Raw genomic sequence first — 23,340 nt, forward strand, 5'->3', positions numbered from 1 at the left:
TCTATAGATTATATAATTTTATTCCTGTTTTTCTCTGGTGTCAGGTTTATATAGTTCTGTATGGTGAGAAAGGAGTATCTCAAACGAGAGAGCTCAGCAATCCTGACCACACACTCTTCACCCGCAATTCCAGGACAACGTTTATTCTGAGGTAACAGCACAGCAGCATTTTTAATATGACAGCTAGGCAATATTTCAGTATCACATAATGCCTAAAATGTACAGAAAACTTTTATAATACCAAATTTAGCCTATTAGCTTTAACATGTTTAGTTTATCTGCACTGTAGCTAACAAATAACAGAAGCAATTTAGCCCTATTCAAAGTTCTGATCCTCACACACTCATGTATGTAAAAAGATTTCACAAAACAAAATAATAAATGTGTATTTACATGATTTAGATTTAAATATAGTAAGTAACTAGCAGATTAGTAGCAGTATGTATTTTGCAAGTTTCTACTTTGAAAGCCTCTAATGTGCAAAATAAAAGATTGTGCACAATACAGTATATATAATGTTTGTATTTTTAAATGAATTTGTTAATTTGTAAATTAGAACAAAACTGTCATGCCACACTTCCTACCTGAATAAGAGCTTTCTTTAATATTTAGGGATAATAGATAATAGCACAAAAAAATCTATTTGAAATACTATAAATTCAACCAAACTGTGTGAAGCAACTGTAATCATACCATTTGCACAATGCTACCTGATGGCTATACGTTTGCCCTATTTACTAGCTATACTGTACACCTTAGCCTTGGAGCTCCAGTGCAAATCTAAGGCAAGACACTTCCCAGATAGCAAAATAGGTCTGGCCCAGATCTGGCCCACACAATGCACTTACACTCGGCCGTCATTCCACAAAGAATGATTGCCCTTTGGTGGCCCATGTCTGGTTTGCCAGAGGTGGGCCAGACGTGGGCCAGCACTGGGCCACACCACATAAACCAAACCATAACTGGGCCACATCTGGCATGCCATCATATAAACAATGCCATCACTGCCAGACTTGGTCTGTATCTGGTTGACATACCACTTGCCATGCCAGAACTCAGCCAGCAGTGCCGGCTTAATGCCAGATCTGGCCCAGACCCGTCTGCTATGTGGGTTGAGACACCAAACATGTTTGGGCATTAATTACACATACAGAATAATTTTCGTTTACCACTTTGACCACTTTAACCACAACCATATGCTGTGTGATTTTTCAGCTCAGCCCAGAGTCTGGGCCAAGTATGGCAGGTGTGTGTGTGGCACGATGGTGGAGGTATGTCTCCCAGCTGGTTCCTGAAACATGTGATGGTGAAAGACATAGAAGATGGATCAACTTGGACCTTTCTGGCGCAGTGCTGGTTGGCAGTGGATGAAGGAGATGGACGAGTGGAGCGAAAGCTGCTTGCTTTAGACAGACAGCTAACATTCAGAGAGGTGAGTGCCAGCATTGAGCTAGAAACTCTCTTTTGTGAAGCACTCGTTACAGTATGTACATTTGTGTACTGTATGCCTCCCAATCCCCAATGAAATGCACTTAATTTGGATAACATCATAAATAGATATACAATAGCCATAATATTGAACAAACAAACAAACAATGTCGTTTTTTGGGTGAAATCCCTAAATAACCATACTGCCACATTGTGTTTACAAAAGTTTGAAACCATTATTACCATTAAAACCATTTAATTATTAATGGTAACAATTCCTTTATGTCTTACTGTCTCATTCTGTTTAGCTGCTGTGTCTAAATCTTACTGATTACTTAGAGGACTTGCACCCATGGCTGTCTGTTTACAGTCGTCCATCTTACAGCACGCATACACACACTCAGCGCTTGAGTGTATGTCTCCTGCTGCTGCAGGCTTACATGTGTGCTAACTGCATATTCATATTCTTTCAAGAAGACCAGGTAAACATTTACACAAACTGATCACAGTGAATTGATACAGTATCCCTATTTTGAAGATCAGTCTTGATTCCATATTGACTTTACTCTGTGTTTTCATGATGGCAGTACTGGTTGGAGTCAGGTCTGATTGGTGTTTCACTGCTCTCAGTGTGGACAGGACTGTGTGCTCTTACTCTGCTGCCTTTAGGCTCTCTTATGTCCTTCCTCTTCCGCATCAGCAAGGTCAGATCTAATTTGTTCATATCTTGTCATTAAAATAATGCAGCAGTGTTGCATGAACATTATTAAATGTCACGCACAAACATGAAGAGAACGCCCAAAAAAATCTGTTGACTAGCACCTCCTACTGTGGAAATTAGCATCAAACTAGACTGTTTCTTTTTGCTAATGCTAGCCAAATATAATGATCCATTTCTTTACTATTATGCCTTTTCAAAATGTGTACATACTGTTTAAAAGTTTAGAGTGTATATTTAAAGGGAATGACAACACATCAAAATAACCCAAGATCATGCGGTATTTGCAGAGCTTTAATAACTCAAATAAAACAAAATGCAAATAATTTATAAACATATTGTGTTAATGCTTTGGCTAAATAACATTAAGAAATCAGTATTTGGTGGAATAACCCCGATTTGCATGCGTTTTGGCTCCATGCTCTCCACCAATTTTTCACATTGCTGTTGGGGAACTTTATACCACTCTTTTTGGAAAAATGTGTGTGTGTGTGTGTGTGTATTATAATAAAAGTGAGGGAAGGTGTATTTGAATTCATTATTCATTTATACTTCTGCTTAAAATATGTAATCGTGCACTGTTTAACTTCATTTTCATCTTAACAATGTATCATTTTATCATTAGATTCTACCTTAATTCCCTGTATATTATAATACGTCTTCATCCCTCTTTTTCTCTTGCAATTATAGACAAACAAATATGGCAGCCATTCAGGGGATCAGTATAAAGTCCGAATGCCTTACATCTTCTCTGTAGATGGTATTATCAAGCAATCTTCTCCATATGAGTATTGCCTTTTTCTGCTGTCAGTGTAAGGTGTTAATAATACATTCACAGATGCATTTCTGTTGAGGGATGATGTGTCTGAGCTGAACGATTCATGGAGCACAGTTTCACCATGGAGGAATAAATGTCAGGTGAGGAAGCAGTAAAATAAAAAGGAACCACCTTGTTCAAAGTAAATGCTCACTTAATGGAATATGGTAGCTTAGTGGTTAAGGTGATGGTTGTGAGTTCAAATCCCTTGTCCACCAAGCTGCCACTGATGGGCCCTTGAGCAAGGCCCTTAACTCTATATCGCATTGTATAAAATGCGATAAATTGTAAGTTGCTCTGGATCAGAGCGTCTACCAAATGCTGTAAATGTAAGTTGTTATTGTTTGCTCTACAGGTCTTAAAGGCAGGTGATTTGGAGTCTATGTCCTGCGTGAAACTGACAGAAAGCTCTGCACTGCAGAAATCCACTGACTCAGTCTCTTGCATTGAAATTATTGAAGAAAATATTCCAGATGACAATGACAAATTACAAAGCAAACGCTTCAAAAACACAGAATTCAACCTCCAGACTAGCTCTTTTAAAGGTTTGTATGTTCATGATATACCAACTAAGCACAATAAGATTTAAACACATTGTCATTATACACAGGTGTACACCACAACACAATGTTGTTATAGATAACTCTACATCATCTAGATCATCTTTCAGCATGCACCTTGTGTAGACATTGAATATAAGTGCTGAAGAAAAGACAAGTTGCACCTGAAACCCGGATCATTTACATTTACGTGACAACCAACTTTATTTTCTTTTTAGATTTAAAGCAGAATTTTTCATTTCATTTCATTTCAAAATTAATCATATGAAATTCGATGATAATTTAAAAAAATAAATAAATAGGGGAAGCAGTGTGGCCGGGATTGCAGGAGGAAAGAGAAGCTTTTTCAGTTTGTGTATTAATGCACATTTATAGATAATTGTATACGTCATGAGGGTAAATATGTAAAGAATGGCATTTTACTAGTGTTATCATTCAAATAGATAACATTACATGCCTTTATTGAGTGTGATCACAAAAACTATATTAAAGTACTTAAGAATATCTAGGGGGGCACGAGGGTATTCCTTTATAATTTATTATATCTCGATAAAAGAATGTCCTCATTCAACTAAATACAAATTCACATACTAATCATTAACACAGCAATAAGCATTCGCCTGGTAGTTATTTATCTCTCCACAGTCCTCAGCTGCAGTTTCATATTGGAATTATCGTCTGACTGCAAGACAAGGTTTTCCACACAGAAAAGTGTAGAGAGGAGGATCACAGAGCAGTGGCAGGGTGTATGAATTAAGAGAGCAGGATATTTTTGCTTCAGCTGGCCAAATCTCCATGAAAAAATAACAAAATGGAGCCTGTGTGAAGAAGCAGCCCGTATCCAGCTCAGATGAGGATGATACTATCCATTGAATAGGAAAGACTATTTTTAGATGTACTGTATATACTGTCAATCTATCCCATCAGACAATGATATACAAAGAAAAAAATACTGATGCTCATTCCCATGGTCAGTAGACATGAGAGAGAGAGAGAGAGAGAGAGAGAGAGAGAGATCATATGGAGTGTAATACTTAACAGTAATATAGATATAAATTTTTGGTACAGAGAAAATGATTGTCTGCTAATAAAAAGTATTTACCATTTTTAATTATCTGCTTGCAGTAAATGGATTCTCAAACAGTGTTTCTAGAAGAAGCAGAACTCTGCAAGCTTGGTGCTACTATGGGACGTGGGCTTTGTGGCTGTTTTTGTCCATCACTTGTGTAATCATTACTGGAATTCTGGGGCTAAAGTAAGTCTCTAAAGCAATACAACATTGTTTGTATGGGCAATTACCACAGGCAAAAATTATGACAGGGCAAAACCTGTTTACTGATAACTCTCATATAATGGAAGCCAAAGGGCAGAATTATATATTGCAATTTAAATAACTGCAGCAATAAAAGTAGGGCAGTGTATTGGGTAGCATTATCATCTCACAGCTCCAGGGTTTCTAGTTCGATATTGAACTTCAGTCTGTAGATGTTCTCCCTGTATCCCTGTGGGTTTTGTCCTGGCTGATTGGTTTCCTTCTTCCTCTCAAACTATGACAGTAGGCAGACTGTTAATGCTAATTTTCCATTAGGTGTGAATGTCATCTCATCCACGGTATATTCCTGCCTAGCATTTCTGGGAAAGGCCCTTATGAGGTTTTGTGGTTTTCATTGTGATTAGCAGGGAACTGAGACTCTTCCTTGTTTCCATGAACCTGGAGTTAGCCACTAAAAGGCCTAATTGTACTGATTTGAATATTAATTCACTAATACATTTCAATCAAGAATTCATTATAAAAAACATTTCATACAAATTCAACAAGTCTTCCTTGATATGTGGGTTTTGATTAAATAGGATATTCAATCCTTTCTTTTTTTTGATTATTATTATCCATTGAAATCACTATATCCTATAGATGTGGTGCACAGAGATTATGATTAAACATGCTGTGGTATTCCTTTAATAGTAAAGACTTTTTTCTTCACAGATTTAGCTCTACAAAGTGTCTCCTGTGGATTCACTCAGTATTTTTCTCTTGGCTTTTCTGTGCTTTCGCAGCACACCCAGCACTGGTAAATCTGCCCATCATTTCCATTTCATGCTGCTGTATGACTCTAGATTTATGAATTATATAGCATATATATTCTATTTAGCCCTCTTGTCCGATACTACTTAGCAATTTTGTTTAATTGGCACAACCATTAGTGTCATCTTTCACTGCAGTACAGTTTCAACATTTATTCAAAAATATCTGTATATAAATCAGATTGTCTGAAGTTACTTTTGTTTTTAGCTCTTGACAATCAGATGATAATGACAATTTGTTCTAATTCAGATATTTATTGTTGCGGCATGTGAAACTCTACGAAAACGAGATCAAGGCTATTTGTGCCAAATCTCAGCTGTTGAGGAGCCAGTCATAGAGCTGCTAAAAAATAACAGACAAAATGGAGCCTCTGTCAAGAAGCAGCCTTTATCCAGCTCATATCGTCACACAGAGGAGATCAGTATGAATTTTGAAAAGGTATGTTGAATTTTCTGTCTGAAGCTTTAAAGATGCTGTATCTGGTAAAAAATAAAGCCATTTGGAAAATTTCTACTTAATCAGATGTAGTCTTAGGGTGCATCTCAATCAACTCCCTTGTTCAGGAGTCAGGGCACTGATCAGGGAAATGGGTATTTTAAGGGCTGTCTCAATCGCAGAATCTTTCCAGTGCACTGGAATTTTTGCGTCCTAAAAAATTCCATCTGTCTAAAATAGTTAAGTGTTAATGATTTTAATAATATTTAATACAGGCTTCCTTTTCATGCTATAAAAGGCCTGTACCAAGAAACCTGAACATAAGAAGGAAATTTCACAAATAAGAAAGAAAATCTGGAAATGTGCCCTTTAATATAATATGATAGGCTAGAATTCTGATTTGTGTATATTTTTTGCCATGGCTTGTCCTCACTGCGTTAAAGGTGAATGTCACTCAGAGGTGTTTTTGATTGACAGGTGCTGGCAGCCCGTCAGAGAGCTAGATACCTGCGGCTCGCACGTCCACCTACTTCCACTGAGCTTCAAAGTGTGAGGAGCCAAATTAAAAAAACGACACATCTTCAGAAAACAATAAGGTTGTTATGTACTTTATACTAAAAAGGATTAACAAAATAAAGCTTACTGACCTAAACTTCATATAGGGTTCACTATTTAGTAGTGTTTTTGCCATATTGATACCTCTGTTCAGAATTTCTAGAAAGTATTGAAACATGATCTTTTAATATGATCCAAAAATTTGACTGAGTCCCCAAAATCCTCTTTACATAGCATAAGTGGGAGTGGAATAATAGATGAAGAGAATTGGATGTCACTAAAATAATATGGGAACACAACATACAGTACATGACGAGGAGGGATATCCAATTTTTATTGGTTTATTTTTTCATTGTTTCTGCAGAGAACTGGTGTTATATGTCATCGCCTCATGTGTAGTTGGCGTGGTGGCTTATGGAAAATCCTCCACTGATAAATTTTATCTGAATCAGGCAGTCAGAGCTCATTTTACTGGGTAAATGGCAGTTTTTTCATAGCATAATAATCAATACACTCAATATACTGATGACCATTTATACATTTAACCATGATGCTTTGTTAAAAAATGCAGGAGCTCTTCAATCCTGAAGCTTGATGATTGGTGGAATTGGACAGAAAACGCACTACTACATGAGCTCTACCTTTATTCCCATTATTATACTGGGGTGGAAGACAGTGTAAGCTTTGAATATTACAGTGGTTTTGCTTTGCTAAACTTAGATCATTAAATAATAATAACAGTCATACATGGTTGTGTGAGTTTTGTATGTAGTCGATTCCAAATCATTTATTTTAATAAAGAATACTTATGAATTTGTAATATGTGAAATAACAGCGACATCTGGTGGTAGTTTTGGGGAAGATATTTTAATTTGTAATTTGACGTGTAAAATTTTGGATTATCGACTAAAAGTGAGAGAAAAAAAGAAATAATTTACAGTTTAGGAATAATTACTGAATTTTCAGCATTTAACCGGTTAGATTAATAAATTAGATAAATAAGAATTAATATGTAATTCTGACAAAAGTTATTAAAAATGAATATTACAAATGGAGATGGCATTCTTACTTACTGACATGAGAAACCGATGCTCTGATATTAGCAGGTAAAAGCTGTCTCTTTAATTGGAGAGCCAGTCATCATGAAGATGGAAGGTACACACAATTCATCATGTCAGGTAAATTAGTTTGGTGGAAAATTTAATGTGCACACATGGACCCCAGGGGTTTTTCTCCATCTAATTAAGCTTATCTGTTACAATTACAGTGATGCAGTATAAAATTATTCACAAGCTATTTTACAATATTCTTTTTGTATTGTATTACAGGCAAATAAGTAGGAAAAAATCCTTAAGGATTTCATTTGACTCACCCTTGTACATTTAAAACGTCACCTTAAAAATCAAACATGGTGCATTTATGTATCATAATTCATTTTACACTATATCCACATTTCCAGGTGAAAGATACAGTAATGTGCGAAAGTATTCACCCCCCTGGAACATATTTGTCTGAATAAAGAATAATAAATACACATATTCTTCATTTCAGTATTTTATTGTTAACTCGTGTTCTCTTACTGTTCTTGATGCTGCTTGCATAAACATTCAACCTCCTAGATTGTTCCAGATTGTTTTAATGAGAAAACAGAACATTCACAACCATATTCATGGTTTCCAAGTTGTACCATCCACAGTAATTACATGCATTTTTTGGCTGTCCATGTGGGCCATCCTCAACAGAACTGAGGTTTTTCAGGTGAAAAAAACTCCAACCAGCAGTAGGATATCAGAATGGATCAGGAGTAGCATGTGTAGCTCAATAAAGAGAGAGAGAGAGAGAGAGAGAGAGATATTAGAAACAATTTTCTTAAGACAAACTTAACTTGTCTGAAAGAGAAACCTTTGACTTCTTTGTTTCTTTTTTCAGTCTTCTCCTGGAACTCTAGCATCTGTTTTTAGCATTTTCTTTGACCCTTACCAATGTGGGAAACTCGGGTGTTATAAGGCAGCAGGATTTAATGTCCCTTTAGGAAAAAACAGGTGAAAACATCTATTGATAAATCCAAAGCTTTCAATCATTTTTTAGAAACGCTGAATGACTTATTTGTGAAGTTCTTCTTTGAAATTCTACATTTCTTATTAAAGTAATTTAACTATAAAGAAATCATGTACTCTACCCCTTAAAAATAAAGAACTGCTTACATGTCTTTCTCTTACAGATCGGAAGCATCCAGCAGGCTTAAGACACTGTGGACTTCAGGCTGGATGCACAGCTCCACCCATGCCATAAAGCTGCAGTTTACTTTATACAGCCCTGTTTATAACCTCTTTACCACCGTCACCATGCTTGGAGAAATGTCATTCATGGGAGCTGTTCTATCCTCAGTCTTCATTTCCTCTACCAGACTTCATCACTCTGCCTGTGCCCTTGATTACTGCACTACAGCTGGAGAGGTGGGAAAGCAAGTGCAGTCTTATCAAGCTTATCTTCCTGATCATATCACATGATGCCTGGAAGTTAATACAGTGGCCGGGCTGATAGAAAAAGTTTTCATTTCAAAGGTTATGTTTGGGGTGTGGTGGTATATCAGATATGATGGGATACCGTGATATATAAAAAAAAATCTGAATCATTAAAGTAAATTGCTAGAATCAAGAAAACATTATAGTTATAGTCAGGCACATTTTTTCCCATTTTTTTTCTTATTCATTAAGTAATGATGTTTGTGAATCAAATTAATTCTTGTTATGAATTACATTATTTAAAGTAAAAATAGTCTAATGCATTTTCTCTCTCTTAAAGTCTGAAATATCTGAAGTTACTACAAAAATCAGATGCACTATTAAAACGTATCATTATATATGAATATACTGTGAGTCAGACATTTTATTTCTTAATCACTTATATCTCTGCAGCTTCTCCTGCTCCTCCTGACTCTGCTTCAAATCTACCTTCAAACATATATCATGTCTCAGAGAGGACAGCGTTACTGGACAGACTCATGGAACTGGACAGAAGTAATTTCTACTGCTTTTATATTTTTTTATTTCCTTTTTCTATACAACTGATCCCATGCATTATCTCTGTCTTGCAGGTGATTGTAGTCCTGCTCAGTCTCCTGTGCTTCGTCTGTTCAGCACATCATTTCACACTGATCACAGACACAATGGAACACCTGCGGAGAGAGAATTTCAAGACCTTTGTCGACTTAAGTCCTGCATCGTCTTGGGAAGAGGTAATAGATCTTATCAAGGATTTGACTGAAGCTGCTTTCTCTCAAGCTTCTGAATTGGTCAACTTGGGTACTGTAAGGGTGTTGACACATATGCACTACTTAGCCAGCTCAGTTAAGACACTTGGTTTAGTTCTTTTGTGAAACATGAAAACACAGAAATCGTCTATAGAGCGTAGATCTAGACAACTGACTTGACTCGGACCTCTTCTGAGTAAGTACTGACATCTGATTTCAGTAACCATACAGAACATACTGCAGAACATACTGCCTCAAACATCCCTCATGTTTTTTTTTTTTTTGTGGTCTAAATTTGTGCAGTACGAAACTGAAAGCAGTTTCTCAGTTTCAATCTGATCTGCACAGTAAAAACTAAACATAAAAAAAATAAAACAACACATGGCACATATGCTTGTCACTTAAGGGTATATTTTGTATTCCCTTTGGTATGTACTCTTCACCTGGGGAAATAAATGTTGTGTACTCATTTTTAACTACATAATTGGACCCTAAGGAGCACTGTTTAACCTTTGAGCAAGCACATTGTTGTTGTGTATATTGTTTATACCACTGGGAATGAAAATGTCCCTGTACTGTATGTGTGTTACAAGTAAAGGTTCTTAAATGGTCCTTTGTCAGGTTTATGGTTCCATGACATCCATAGAACGTTTCCAAGGGTTCTTAGTAATGGAAAAAGTTTCTTTAGACTACAAAAATGTTCTGATAATGTTCTAAGTATCCAAGATACAGGCAAACAAGTGATTGTGAAGTGTAATAATAATGATTTGCAACAGCATCTGTCTTTACCGCATTTGTTTGATTATATTTTATTATAGTGCAGCAAACCAGAGGTTTGAATATAACGCATCCATTGTAAAAAAAAAAAATATAATAAATAACAACTGCTATAAATTAATCCAAAATAAATGGAAGACATATGCACATCTACGATTAGATGCATGGAAAATTGTAATTATTATTTTGTCTTGGAACGTAACCTGTATATGAACTCTTTTTGTCTTTGACAGTGCACTCATTCACTTTATGGGCTCCTTCTGTTCATTCTTCTGATTAAATGTTGCTCATTGCTACACCTAAATGAAGCCATGGCCACAGCTGTATCTACAGTGATAGTAGTCTTCTCCAGCCTGCTTTGTCCTGTGGTAAACACAGATTCAGATTCATAACACATCAGTTTGAATGAAGAAGGTTGTGCAGACTGCTTGATGTTTTTGTTTTTTGAATTTCAGATAACTGGTGTGATCCTTATTTTTGCTTTCTCTTCCATGGGGATCCTGGATAACTTCCCAAAATCAGTTTATTCTCTTATCACACCTCGGTTTGGCATCAGAAAGCTTGGAGATTCGCATAAAAATCAAGCTTCTTGGTTGCTTTGCTGCTACTGGGGCCTAATCTGCATCGTGTCTTTTGCAGTGAAAGCAATGGTATGTGGAGCAATTTCACTGAAATAATCTACTATGAATAGCACACATTAATACTTATTCAGTTTGTTTCTTATGTTTATGTTTAACAGGTAACGGGTGTACTCAGTTCCGTTGTAAAAAGAGCTAAATCTAAGAGGAAAAAACATCATCTATCTGTCTCTGACCTCTGCACTTATATCCGAGATGAGGCTCTGGCACTTGTTGGAAAAGGCAGGCAGAAGTGGCCTGTTTATCCTAAGAGTAATGTAAGGGGCATTTTAATGCTGCTTGTGCTTTTCTGTGGCTGTTCACAAACACCTATAGAATGTGTTTTATCTTAGACATTAACATAATACATGAAGGAGGATTTGTAAGAGAATAAATAAATAACTACAACTAAATCTAAACTGGGACAATACATATGCTTGTATGCTTAGATTTAATATTTAAGATCACGGATTACATCATTATTGTAATTGAGAATGTGAAGTATTACCATTTCTGTTGGTGTACAGAATTTTGTCCTGGAAGAGTTTGAGGATCTCGTTGATGAGCTCCTGCTCAAGCTTAATGTCATTTCCAGTAGTGATGAAGAGCAGGACAACTATGAGGACCAGAGTCCTCTCCAATCAGCATATGACTACAGCTCAGAGGTAGATGTTATATCCATTCAACACTCACTTATACTACATTGATTTATCTTATACCACAATGCTGCTGCATTCTTAAATCTGACTGGTCAAAAAGTGATGATTAATTTTGTATAACAGCAGATTTATACAAATATGCACTCATTTTAGTAAATTCTCTAATCTCTAACAGCTACATCTGCTTTACAGATTCTAAGACTAAGTACAAGCAAATAAAACATACACTGTTATTTAACAAAGAAAATGTATACAGTGTTACTAGCTTCAAGACAAGATTGGGAGAGAACAACTGTTTAAAACTGCTCTAATGTATAGGGGATAACAGGAATTATCTTCCTTAAGTTATACTTAACATGTAATTATTGGCAAATTTCTTTAGTGTATGCTTTAGTGCTTTAGTGTATCACACCACCAGGTTATTGAGTATTGTCCTATAACTGCAAACCTGTCATGTTTATTCTGTATTTATTCCATTTTTTTATAGTTTGGTGATGAAAACAAGTTGCAGGAAATGGAAATAATGCCAGAAAGCAATCTCGGGTAAATTTCTTCTTATGTGTTGAATTGAACCTCAGTTTAGTCCCATAAATTATGTGGTTTCTCAGTGGTTAACACTTAACTGTTCAGCACTGTGCTTGGACTGTATTCAGGAAAAAACTGTATGCCAAATGCATAAATGTAAATAATGCCGGCTCTGTAAATATGTACTTATTTCATTACAAGGTCACTGCTTGAATGGAACAACCTGAAGCGCTTTAGACGAAGTGAGGAAACAATCCATGAATGGGCATTTAATGCAGATCAAAAGGTCCATCAGAACATCTCCACATCGCCTGTAAAGAAGTTAAAGGACTCTAAATCATCTCTCTGCATAAATCAGACCATCAGTGTTCACATTGAAGGCAGTGGAATGCTAAAGGCAAATAGATCACAACCATTGAGAAAAAATAGGGAGGACTGTGACAATACAGTCCTGAATAAAACTTTTAGTCCACAACTCCCTATGGGTTGCATCTCTCAATCTGGGAAGGTGACAAGCCAATCATCTCACAGAAAATCATGTCGATCCTTCTGTGTGTATCAATCACATGTAGAAAAACAAGAAAAACAGGCTGAAGAGGAAGTATGTTTAAATATACCAGGTCAATGTTATTAAGGATTTTTTTTTTTACATTTCTATGTACTAAAGTGGTTAAATACAATGAATCACTTAAATAGAGACTTGTATTTAAGTGTAAAAAATCAGAATGTGATTTATTGAGTGGAAACGCCTTCTTGATCAGAGGAAAATGGGCGGTTAATCACTCTTTAAAACTGAGCAGAAAAGCATCTCAGCATGTGCAAAACATTGAACTTTGTTTTATGAATGGAGTATAAGAGCAGAAGATGACATTTGGTTTTTACTTCTGAGCCAGGAACAGGAATCTGTGGCTATCAAGGGGACAGCCTCTCCTAAACTGCACAGATGAATGTTGAGGAGCTTTTCCACTCACCACGGATGCAATGAGTGTTTATTTGGGTTACTGTAGACTTCTTGTCATCTCGCATAGGTCTGGAAATTCTCCACAGGTGGAAATCTCTGCACCTTGGTGACTTGCTGCACTCAGAGGTGTATTGTGACATGGCGATTCACTTCTTTCCTTCTATCCTCCTCCCCAACAGGTGTGGCCATTGCAAACAGCATGAACCAGAGACTCAAGGATCACAAATCCTCTGATCTCGGTCGCAAAAGTAGCCAATAAATTTGGGGTGTCTGGATATGTGCGTGATTTTATGCATTGTACTACTGCCAAAAGATTGGCTGATAGAATGTCAAAGGTGTACAGATGTTCCTATTAAACTGTATGAATGCTGATGTTAATATAGTTACCTTGAGCTAAAATCTTTAAGAATGGCTTTTATGGGATTTTGGGTTCTAACAGTGTAGTTTGTTTTGTTATAAATATATATTCTCATTTTTTATTTTTAATCGTTGTTATTTTATGGATGATATGCAGTGCACAAGAGCCCTGTGTCGAAAGCATTCCTTCTCAATAAACGGTTAAATTCTTTTACACAAAGTTTATTGTGTGGCTTTTTCTCAGCGTCCAGTAGTTTTGTCTTTTACTTGACAATTATCCAATCAGAACCCCGAACGTACGTGCGCTACGGGCTTGAGTGGCGACTTCTCATTGGTGGAGCCTAACGTCAGCCAACCAATCACAGCGTGGCAAGTCAGACAAGTTTGAGTCGCGGAGTGGAAGCCAGTAGCAAAGCGAAGGCATTTCAGACGGACACCTTTAGAGAGAAGGCCGAATTTAAAGTAGGGCTTTGCTTATAATATATCATTCACGGGTTAGTGCATACAGCAAAACCTCTGCACTACGGGAATAGTGCACTGCCTGTGTGGGGGATAACTGGAAAGGCTTGAAGAGGAGAGAAGGCCCGGTGGACAAGGCAGAGAGATGAAGAAGGTTCCACTGCTGTTGATTGTGCTGCTCGGATTAGCGCACTTCATCACCATCAGCAGGGGAGAGGAAGAGGGTGAGGAAGAGCTGGGATCATCATCCAGTCGTACACTTTTACCATACTGCATTAATAAGGCTTACCTGGTCTGATAGACAGGCAGGTTGGGAATGCATGTGAATAATGCACATTATTAATGTACACATGTTTTTTGCATGGAGGATCAGCTCAAGGTTTTAGGTTTCAGGTAGCCATCTGTGCATGGACATGCATGATTAGTTGATATAAGAGATTTTTGCTGTGATGTTCATTTATTTATTTACTTATACAAGGTGTTTAATAAGTGGAGAGATTATTTTTAAGTGCACATCGCAACCAGTTTAGATTACATTTCAGAGCTCTTTTAAAATAGTTGATTTTTATTTATTTCTTTCTCTTAGCAGTCCAAAAATGATTGCAGGAAGCGGGGGGGGCAGCAGGAATAAAATTGTCCTACAAATTTTCAGAAAGGTTCCTCTATGCCGTTAATAAACTAAAAAGCAGAATATGCTTTAATTTTAATGACATTTATTTAAACTGAATTTATTAATTGCTCATTTCTCATCAGTTATGTTATACATTTATGTTTTGTTGCTGTTTACACGCTTCAGTTTAGCTGTGTCTTTTTACATGCACGAGCTTGTCCTGCGTTTCTTTTACGCTTGTTCTGGACACATCATGTTTTGTGAAGTTTATGGAGAAACTGAAAGTGTACTCTGTCACTCTGAGGTCAGTTGCTGGCCAGTCGTCACTGCTGAAGGAAGTTTTTCGGCATAGTAGATAAAGGCTACATTCTGCCAGGACATTGCTGTTTTATTATTAAACCTGACTTAATAAAAATTAAAAAAAAAAAAAAACTTCAGAAACGAGTGAGGATGTAAGTTATTGAGTGGAAACTCCTTCTTGGTCAGAGGAAAATGGCCGGTTAATCACTCTTTAAAAGGGTGGTGAGCAAAAAAGCATCTCGGCATGCACAAAACATTGAACCTTAAAGTGAATGGAGTACAATAACAGAAGGAATCTGTGGCTATCAAGGGGACAGGCTCTCCCAAACTGGACAGTTGAAGGTTGGGGGGGGGATATCGACTGGTCTGTTTTTTAGTCTTCAACTGTCCAATTTGAACGAGTCTATGCCTATTAGTATCTCAGATTCCTGCACATATTGAGAAACGTTTCCACTCACCATGGATGCGGGTTTATTTGAGTTACTCCAGACTTATTGTTAGCTCACATTGTTGTTTTATTATTGAACTTGACTTAATAAAACCCTTCAGAACGAGTGAGCTTGTTATCCTAGCTAGTTATGGCCATGTTAATGAGTGTATGAGACAGTAAGGGTGAGAGACATAAGAAAATTTATATAATGATTCTTAGTCATTTATTTGATGCACAGTATGCCTTACTATATTTAGGTAATGTTCATTCGTACTAAAGAGACTGTTTCTGATTTCACGTAATTATCCTTAATGACCTCTATATTTAATTTCACTTGGTGAATTTCAAATTCACTTAATTTCCACTTGGATAAAGAGGAAACTGTAAACTGTACAAATGTGAAAAAATGAGAAACTATTCAATTTGATTGAATATTTTAACATTAAATCTGCAGTACTGATCGAGATTGGAAAAAATAAATAAAAAAAATTAAAATATGATGATGTAACAAACATTACAGTAATTTTATACAGAAATTGTATGATTTATATTATTATATTACCAGGAGAGGAGCTGAGTAAAGATGCTGACATCGACACAGAAGATGATGAGGATGATGATGACGATGAGGATGATGATGACAGCACGGAGGTCAAAGAGGAAAATGGGGTGCTGGTGCTCACCGACGCCAACTTTGACACGTTTATAGAGGACAAAGACACGGTGCTGGTGGAATTCTATGCACCGTGGTAAGTTGCTGCACTGAGTGGTTGTATTAATCCTTTAAAGGGCACTTCACTGTGCAAACGCTTGTTCACCTCCTCCTTAACAGGTGTGGCCACTGCAAGCAGTTTGCACCAGAGTATGAGAAAATCGCTCAGACACTAAAGGAAAACGATCCTCCGATCCCTGTGGCGAAAGTGGACGCCACCGTGGCTAATAAAATTGCCGGTAAATTTGAGGTGTCTGGATATCCCACTATCAAAATTTTGAAAAAGGGAGAGGCGGTAGACTACGATGGAGAGCGGACTGAAAAAGGTGAGTGTGTTTTCCTGAGTAGGGCTGTGTGTTATGGGTATAACTGAATGCATTTGAGAAATTAACCCCCCCCCCTTCAAAAAAATATTAATATCTACAGTATGCACATTAGAATGTAATGTTATAGACCCACATTTGATTGTGTAAGCATACTTGTTACTGTAGTTTGAGATTCACGTTTGCCAATACTCAAAAAGGCGCAATACTGCTTTTTCCTTTCTGATACTGAAACTTCGAGCATTTTTTGGTACTCCTCTGAAACTACAAAAAACATTTGTAATGAAATCTGACAATTTTTTTTTTCTGAAACACTTCACAGTCAACTCTTTCATATAAAAATCAATTGCATTGTAAATAAGAGAAACTATATTAAGTCTAAGTGAATAACTATAATAAAGTATAAATGTAATACAAGCAATCTTTACAAAAGTAACAAACCTTTCCAATTTCAAAAATAACATTCTTTTCCGAATCCAATTCTGTTTTTTCCGATATTTATTTTATTTTATTTTATTTTATTTTATTTTATTTTATTTTATTTTATTTTATTTTATTTTTTTTAAAGATGTCTGGTGTGTTGGTTTGGTGCTGATCCTTTATGGTGGTGGTGGTGGTGTTGATTAATTTAGAATGTAAAGTAATGTAATAATCAATGATATCCTGCAACAAGACAATAATCCAAAGCACAAAGAACAGAAATAATACAAAATTTTGTTCATTTCTAAAACTAAACACACTGAAGTTGCTTTGTGTGCAAACCTTTGCACACAACTATGGCCTCTTTAACCCTTTTATTTTTAATCCAAATCTTTACATGGAAAAAGACATCAATCTTTAATGAAATAAGTACCTCTATAAAACTCTACAAAACATGACATGGTGAAAAAACCAAGTAATTCCAAACGGGTAAATTTACTGCATGTTTAATCCTTCAGCTATTGTCGAGCGAGTTAAAGAAGTCGCACAGCCGGACTGGAAACCTCCACCAGAGGCCACACTGGTGCTGACGAAGGACAACTTCGATGATGTGGTTAATAATGCTGACATCATTCTGGTGGAGTTTTATGCCCCCTGGTTGGTATCTTACAAGATGTCTAATACTTTCTGCTGAATTTTGACTACTTGAAGTGTTTAATATATCATCTGGGGTTTTTTCTGAATAAACAGGTGTGGTCACTGTAAAAGACTTGCTCCAGAGTACGAGAAAGCTGCTAAGGAACTCGGCACTCGTACTCCTCCTATACCGCTGGCTAAAGTCGATGCCACTGCAGAGGACGACCTCGCCTCCCGGTTTGACGTGACCGGATACCCAACACTCAAAATCTTCAGGAAGGGGAAAGTGTTTGACTACAACGGACCACGGGAGAAGCATGGTGCGTCATGTTATTGACCTTTGTGACTTGTTGCAATTTTATTGTGTTTTATATGTGGTTTGTAGCTTATTGGTGTGAAAATGGTTTTGTCCAGGTATTGTTGATTACATGAGCGAGCAAGCGGGCCCTCCATCCAAGCAGGTGCAGGCCGTGAAACAAATTCAGGAACTGGTGAAGGATGGAGATGATGCTGTGATTGTTGGCGTGTTCTCCAGTGAAGAGGATGCTGCATATGAAGTCTATCAAGAAGCATGTAAGTACCAAAACTTGCACAGCTATTCATTTTTATTAATTGGCCAGCAGTTTCGAAAATTGGTTAACTTTTCCATAATTACACTAAAAACTGATTAGGTGCATTGCTATTTGTAGGATTTATTAGTCTGATTAAATGCTGATGAACATCAGGTTCAATTAAGTCAAGCTACACGTTATCAGTGTCGATGCTTTTTGGGTTAACAATCAAAATAAAGATCAATGCAACAAATGTGCAAAATAATTGTTCTTGCAATAACAAAACAAATAATTTCTCAGATCCACTCAGGATGATCTGGTAGTTCTGCTGAAACTAAGAGCATGCTAGTGATGCAGCTCCTGTCCATCAGCCGAGCCCTACCTTAGATGGAGCATGCTTTGTCTACAGCAGCGTCTGTAAGGTTTTTCCCAGGCTGATAATGACCCATCCAAAAATGAGTTAGTGATCTTTGTTAAATAGTATGCCTCGGAGTGGGACTGGTCAGTGAAAGGAAATGAAATAAAATAAAAAATAAAAAAAAAAAGACACTTCCCAGTGTGCACTTACACAATGTACAGTTAATCGCAGAACTGTGGCTTTATCTAGTCTGAAATAATTCCAGACTAACAGGAAAAGAATCTGCTGACCAGGGCCTAAAAAACAATTATGTAGTAACAAACTTGTCACACACAGTCACACTTCTTGAAGATTTAATTTTCTCTTTTCATTAGCTTATCTAATTCTATTTGTAAGACCTAGCTGCTGATTATGAGCTTATAGATCGTGGAAGGATGTACTTATTTTCCCACCAGGTTTCTGAATGTTGACTTTCTTTATGGGGGAAAATGACTACACATTGAAAACACTAGATCACAGAATTAGGATACCATCAGCCTAAAAACTGTGTTTTAGGTTCTATACAAGCACTGAAAAAGGTTTTGAAAAAGAAGAACCTGTAAATTTTATAATGAAAGAGAAATATCGTAATAGTATATTATGTTTTTGTTATATCATGTTTATATTACTATTGAAAAATGCTGTAATTTGTAACTCTTCAGTACCAGTAATCTGTACAACCCTATCAAAAAAGCTATATGGCCATAGCATTGTGTGTTTACATTTTTGAAATTATTTTTAATATTCTTGTCTGATTTTTAGGCAACGCCCTCAGAGATGACTACAAGTTCCGCCACACGTTCACTAATGAAATCGCCAAGTTCCTGAAGGCCTCACCTGGCCAGGTAGTCATGCTCCAGCCGGAGAAGTTCAGGTCGAAATATGAGCCTTCGTCCCACATCTTGAACATTAAAGTAAGTCCATGTGTGTCCTTCATAAGTAAAATGAGGGGAGTGGCGGTGGTGATGCTTCACAAGAAAATTCAAAAGACGAGAAGAATTAAGTCCAGCGAATGTCCAGAACACCTCAATACCTGGTCATTATCCAGTCAAGCCAATCACATTAAAGCAGCATATTAAATTATCAGTCAAGAGCTTCAGTTAATCTTCACATCGAACATCAGAATCTTAGTGACTTTGAGCAGGTTACGGTAATACAGAATGGTGTGGAAAAACCTCTGATTTCTTAATTGATGAGAGCGGTTAGAGAACAATGGCCAGTTTGCTTCGAGCTGACAGGAAGTCAAATAAATAACTCATCACTCATAACACAATCACTCCACATGCTCCATTGCTGTCTGACAGGAACAGGGACTCGCATTTACCCACACTGGACAGATGAAGATTATGGAAAAAGACTGAGATGTTTGTCCAAACTTCATCTGTCCTGTTCGGGTGAGCCTGTTCCAAATAAAGTGGAAACAAAAATGAGCATAAATCAAAACACAAGAAATGATGAAGTTTGAAAGAGGAAAAATAAAACCAAAGGAACCATGAGTAATATAGGGAATACAAAATTGCTTTTTAAAATAATGTGCAGTAGATGCTTATCTGATCTTGACTAGTAAATAATTCAGATTTTTTTTTTTTACTTCAGTTTTCTATATTTATATTTTTTTCCCTTAGGATTCCACATCTGCTTCAGAGGTTCAAGAGTTCTTTCAGAAACACACACTGCCATTAGTGGGACACAGAAAACAGAGCAATGCTGAGAAGCGATACTCCAAACGTCCGCTGGTGGTTGTGTATTACGGTGTCGACTTCAGTTTCGATTACAGAGTCGGTAAGTGGAATTGTAAGCTGTGTCGCAGGTGAAGGCAAATTATGTCAAACGAACTTAATGTGCCGCTGCTAGCTTAAGCAGAATACAGTGAATTGTGTTGAAAGATAAATCTTGACATTTGGAAGATATCTAGACCATCGGAGTGTTGTCGGCCATCCTGAAAATCTTTTCTCATCAGGTGTCCTCCCCTGGTAGCCCCATCCCTCTTTCACTACATAAGCAAGGCTGCGATCATTGAGTGCATGAAGTGTCCAATATTCCACACTTCATTTCCCCTCCTTTTCAGTGTGAACACACTAGTCACACTATTTATGCTACAAAATGGCACAGAACAGTGCATCAGTATGTGATTTGGGATGCACCTATAGTCTTTGGGCATGTCAAGCCTAGTGTCCACACATTGTATTAAATCGCTAACAGTTTTGGTACACCAGGACACTTAACATGTACAAAATCCCTTTGGATTGCATGGCTCTACAAAATATAGTACTTGTGTTCTGTTGAAACCATCAATCATGTTGCAAAAATGGGTTAGTAATTATTATGCCAAGTCAACTTGACTGCAAGTCACATCAGAGGTGGACACTATCGCTTCTATAGTACAAATCATTCATGTACACACTACGCTTTTTGAAAATGTACCTTTCTGATAGCTGCGTTAAATTGTTATGGTGCAATAATTGCCTGTGCTTTACAGTCTTAAAATATTCTAATGTTAAATTGTGCCTTTTTAAATCATGGTGTGTCCAATCTAATCCTGCAAAAGGGAAGCGTGGGTGCAGGTTTTTGTTCCAACCAAGCAGAAGCTACACTGGATTCTGTTGAAAGCCAAGATTAACTGATTTACCAGGTGGAATAAGGTGTGGCTCCTGATCGATTGGAATGAAAACCTGCATCTAATTGATTCCTTTCTGGATAACCTTGGACACCCTTGTTTTAAACTTTGACTTCTCTGAGAAAGGTGAAAGTGCCTAATTTCTACAAAATAAGGAAGACCACTGGCATTAGATTCATCTCCAGAGCCGATGTTTAATTGATTATCAGGATGCAGTTACATTCATTAGACAGGTTTTATTTTTTTTTTTTTGTCAAGAACAATTTTAATGATCTTGGATTTTTGCCCTCAGCCACGCAGTACTGGAGGAGCAAAGTTTTGGAGGTGGCCAAGGACTTCCCAGAGTACACATTCGCCATCGCAGATGAGGAAGACTATTCTGACGAGCTGAAGAGCCTCGGGCTCAGTGAGAGCGGAGAGGAAGTGAACGTCGGCATTCTTGGTGAAGAAGGGAAGAAGTATGCGATGGAGCCGGAGGAGTTTGACTCTGACGTGCTTCGGGAATTCGTTCAGGCCTTTAAAAAAGGTGAGGCGGTGTTGGATTTGCTATTCAGTGTGCCTCTACAATGGCCATATATCCCATATATATTTTATCACTCTTAGTAAACACAGTAGTACTGTTACTGACTTCTGTTTAAAGAACATTTGAACCACAGCCAGGTTTTTCTTCATGAAGGACTGAGTACATTGTTAATAGAATGGCTTTGTGAGTTTACTGTTAGTTTTGTTTTTATCTGACTGATTATTCCCCCAAAATTAAAGAGCAGTTTTTAAACTTGCACCAGAATTTTTTAATGATAACTTGTACTTAATTCTTGATACCATTTTTAGCTGCAAGTATTGTCAAGGAAACAACCCTGGGTGTGTCGGAGAGTTAAAAGCTTTAACTAGTATTTATTATTGACACGTGTACATATTATTACTCTGTAACAGGCAAATTGAAGCCCATCGTCAAGTCGCAGCCCATTCCCAAGAACAACAAGGGACCTGTGAAGGTTGTCGTCGGGAAAACCTTTGATGAAATCGTCATGGACACCAAGAAGGATGTCCTGATCGAGTTCTATGCACCGTGGTGTGGTCATTGTAAAAAGCTGGAGCCTGATTACCTCGCCCTTGCAAAGAAGTACAAAAATGAGAAGAATCTTGTGATTGCCAAAATGGATTCCACAGCCAACGACGTGTCTCACAGTGCCTACAAAGTGGAAGGATTTCCTACAATATACTTTGCCCCCAGCAGCAAGAAGCAGAATCCCATTCAATTTTCAGGTGGTGAAAGAAACGTGGAGAGTTTAAGCAAATTCATAGAAGAACATGCAACAAAATTATCACAGAAGAAAGACGAACTCTAAAGAAAGAAACTCTGAGCGTGCCATGTGAAAAAATGCAGACCGCAGGTGTCTGACCTGATCTAGCAGTAAGGATTGCTTCTGAAAGCAGAATTTTCTGTTCATTCCAAAGCACTGTTTATTAGATTTCTTTTCAAAATCTTTTTAAATAAAAACATTGGAAAAGGGGAAACAAATGGATGTCGTCTTTTTTTTTTTTTTATAGTCTGTCCTTTTCAATAAGATTGGACTAGAGGGAGAGATGCTAAAACTGGGACCTTTGCTGGTTCAGTAAAAAGCCTGACTTTATCAGAAGGATGTGCCCTCATTATCAATATGAATACAGTATTGAATAATATTAATGTGTTACCAGTCAAATAGTGTGTTAATACATGCCACTACAACTGAGAAGCTTAAAACCCAGTATTTGGACTGATATCTGCTTTACTACAAGATGCCCTCAGCTTTCTACACCCCTATGAATAACATATAATTGTTCATTGAATACCATGCTTTGGACTCATTAGTCCATTTCTTATTATTTCAAGAAATATGGATATTTTGGTAAAGATCTTATGGTAAATTGGAGAAAATGATTACTGACTTGCTTTATTAGACAAGATAGCCAACTTCCTGCAGAAGCCTGGAATCAAAATTTTGAGGCTATAGGGATGGGGCATACAGAGTCTACATTTACACTGGGCTTTTGTATCCAATGTGCTCAAATCAGATGTTTCTACATAACATACAAGACGTGCATGGAAAATATTCAAATTCTAGTAAACGTATAAGGACCGTCTTTGTCTTTAATCAAC

The 23,340-nt window shown here is 37.1% G+C and overlaps 2 protein-coding genes across 2 annotated transcripts in view; both read left to right on the top strand.

Annotated features, from left to right (window-relative positions):
• Window positions 1–12,101, top strand: part of LOC131343943 (polycystin-1-like protein 1) — a 48,178-nt gene extending 36,077 nt beyond the window's left edge. Inside the window, exons 27-45 of the mRNA XM_058375826.1 lie at window positions 45–151; window positions 1,216–1,432; window positions 1,737–1,910; window positions 2,016–2,132; window positions 2,837–2,906; window positions 2,985–3,064; window positions 3,319–3,508; window positions 4,649–4,778; window positions 5,508–5,592; window positions 5,856–6,044; window positions 6,519–6,637; window positions 6,961–7,071; window positions 8,818–9,052; window positions 9,694–9,834; window positions 10,860–10,994; window positions 11,082–11,276; window positions 11,366–11,521; window positions 11,771–11,908; window positions 12,078–12,101. Of these exons, the coding sequence (XP_058231809.1) occupies window positions 45–151; window positions 1,216–1,432; window positions 1,737–1,910; window positions 2,016–2,132; window positions 2,837–2,906; window positions 2,985–3,064; window positions 3,319–3,508; window positions 4,649–4,778; window positions 5,508–5,592; window positions 5,856–6,044; window positions 6,519–6,637; window positions 6,961–7,071; window positions 8,818–9,052; window positions 9,694–9,834; window positions 10,860–10,994; window positions 11,082–11,276; window positions 11,366–11,521; window positions 11,771–11,908; window positions 12,078–12,101 (2,613 nt within the window). The remainder of the gene's footprint in view (window positions 1–44; window positions 152–1,215; window positions 1,433–1,736; window positions 1,911–2,015; window positions 2,133–2,836; window positions 2,907–2,984; window positions 3,065–3,318; window positions 3,509–4,648; window positions 4,779–5,507; window positions 5,593–5,855; window positions 6,045–6,518; window positions 6,638–6,960; window positions 7,072–8,817; window positions 9,053–9,693; window positions 9,835–10,859; window positions 10,995–11,081; window positions 11,277–11,365; window positions 11,522–11,770; window positions 11,909–12,077) is intronic.
• A 2,014-nt stretch (window positions 12,102–14,115) lies between these two features.
• pdia4 (protein disulfide isomerase family A, member 4) lies at window positions 14,116–22,732 on the top strand. The gene is made up of 10 exons (XM_058376484.1): window positions 14,116–14,428; window positions 16,110–16,293; window positions 16,377–16,582; window positions 17,518–17,656; window positions 17,750–17,955; window positions 18,050–18,208; window positions 19,346–19,497; window positions 20,209–20,365; window positions 21,493–21,726; window positions 22,134–22,732. The coding sequence occupies exons 1-10, from the start codon at window positions 14,350–14,352 to the stop codon at window positions 22,547–22,549; spliced, it is 1,932 nt and encodes a 643-aa protein (XP_058232467.1). The 5' UTR covers window positions 14,116–14,349; the 3' UTR covers window positions 22,550–22,732.
• The last annotated feature ends 608 nt before the right edge of the window (window positions 22,733–23,340 follow it).

This window comes from Hemibagrus wyckioides, linkage group LG23 (genome assembly GCF_019097595.1).
Source record: "Hemibagrus wyckioides isolate EC202008001 linkage group LG23, SWU_Hwy_1.0, whole genome shotgun sequence".
In the NCBI taxonomy this organism is placed as follows: Eukaryota; Metazoa; Chordata; class Actinopteri; order Siluriformes; family Bagridae; genus Hemibagrus; species Hemibagrus wyckioides.

Bases quoted from the DNA above. Each gene is read 5' to 3' on its own strand.
- pdia4 (XM_058376484.1), top strand. From the start codon at position 14,350: ATGAAGAAGGTTCCACTGCTGTTGATTGTGCTGCTCGGATTAGCGCAC. The intron at 16,294-16,376 runs GTAAGTTGCTGC...CCTCCTTAACAG, and splicing joins GTGGAATTCTATGCACCGTG to GTGTGGCCACTGCAAGCAGT. The intron at 21,727-22,133 runs GTGAGGCGGTGT...ACTCTGTAACAG, and splicing joins CGTTCAGGCCTTTAAAAAAG to GCAAATTGAAGCCCATCGTC.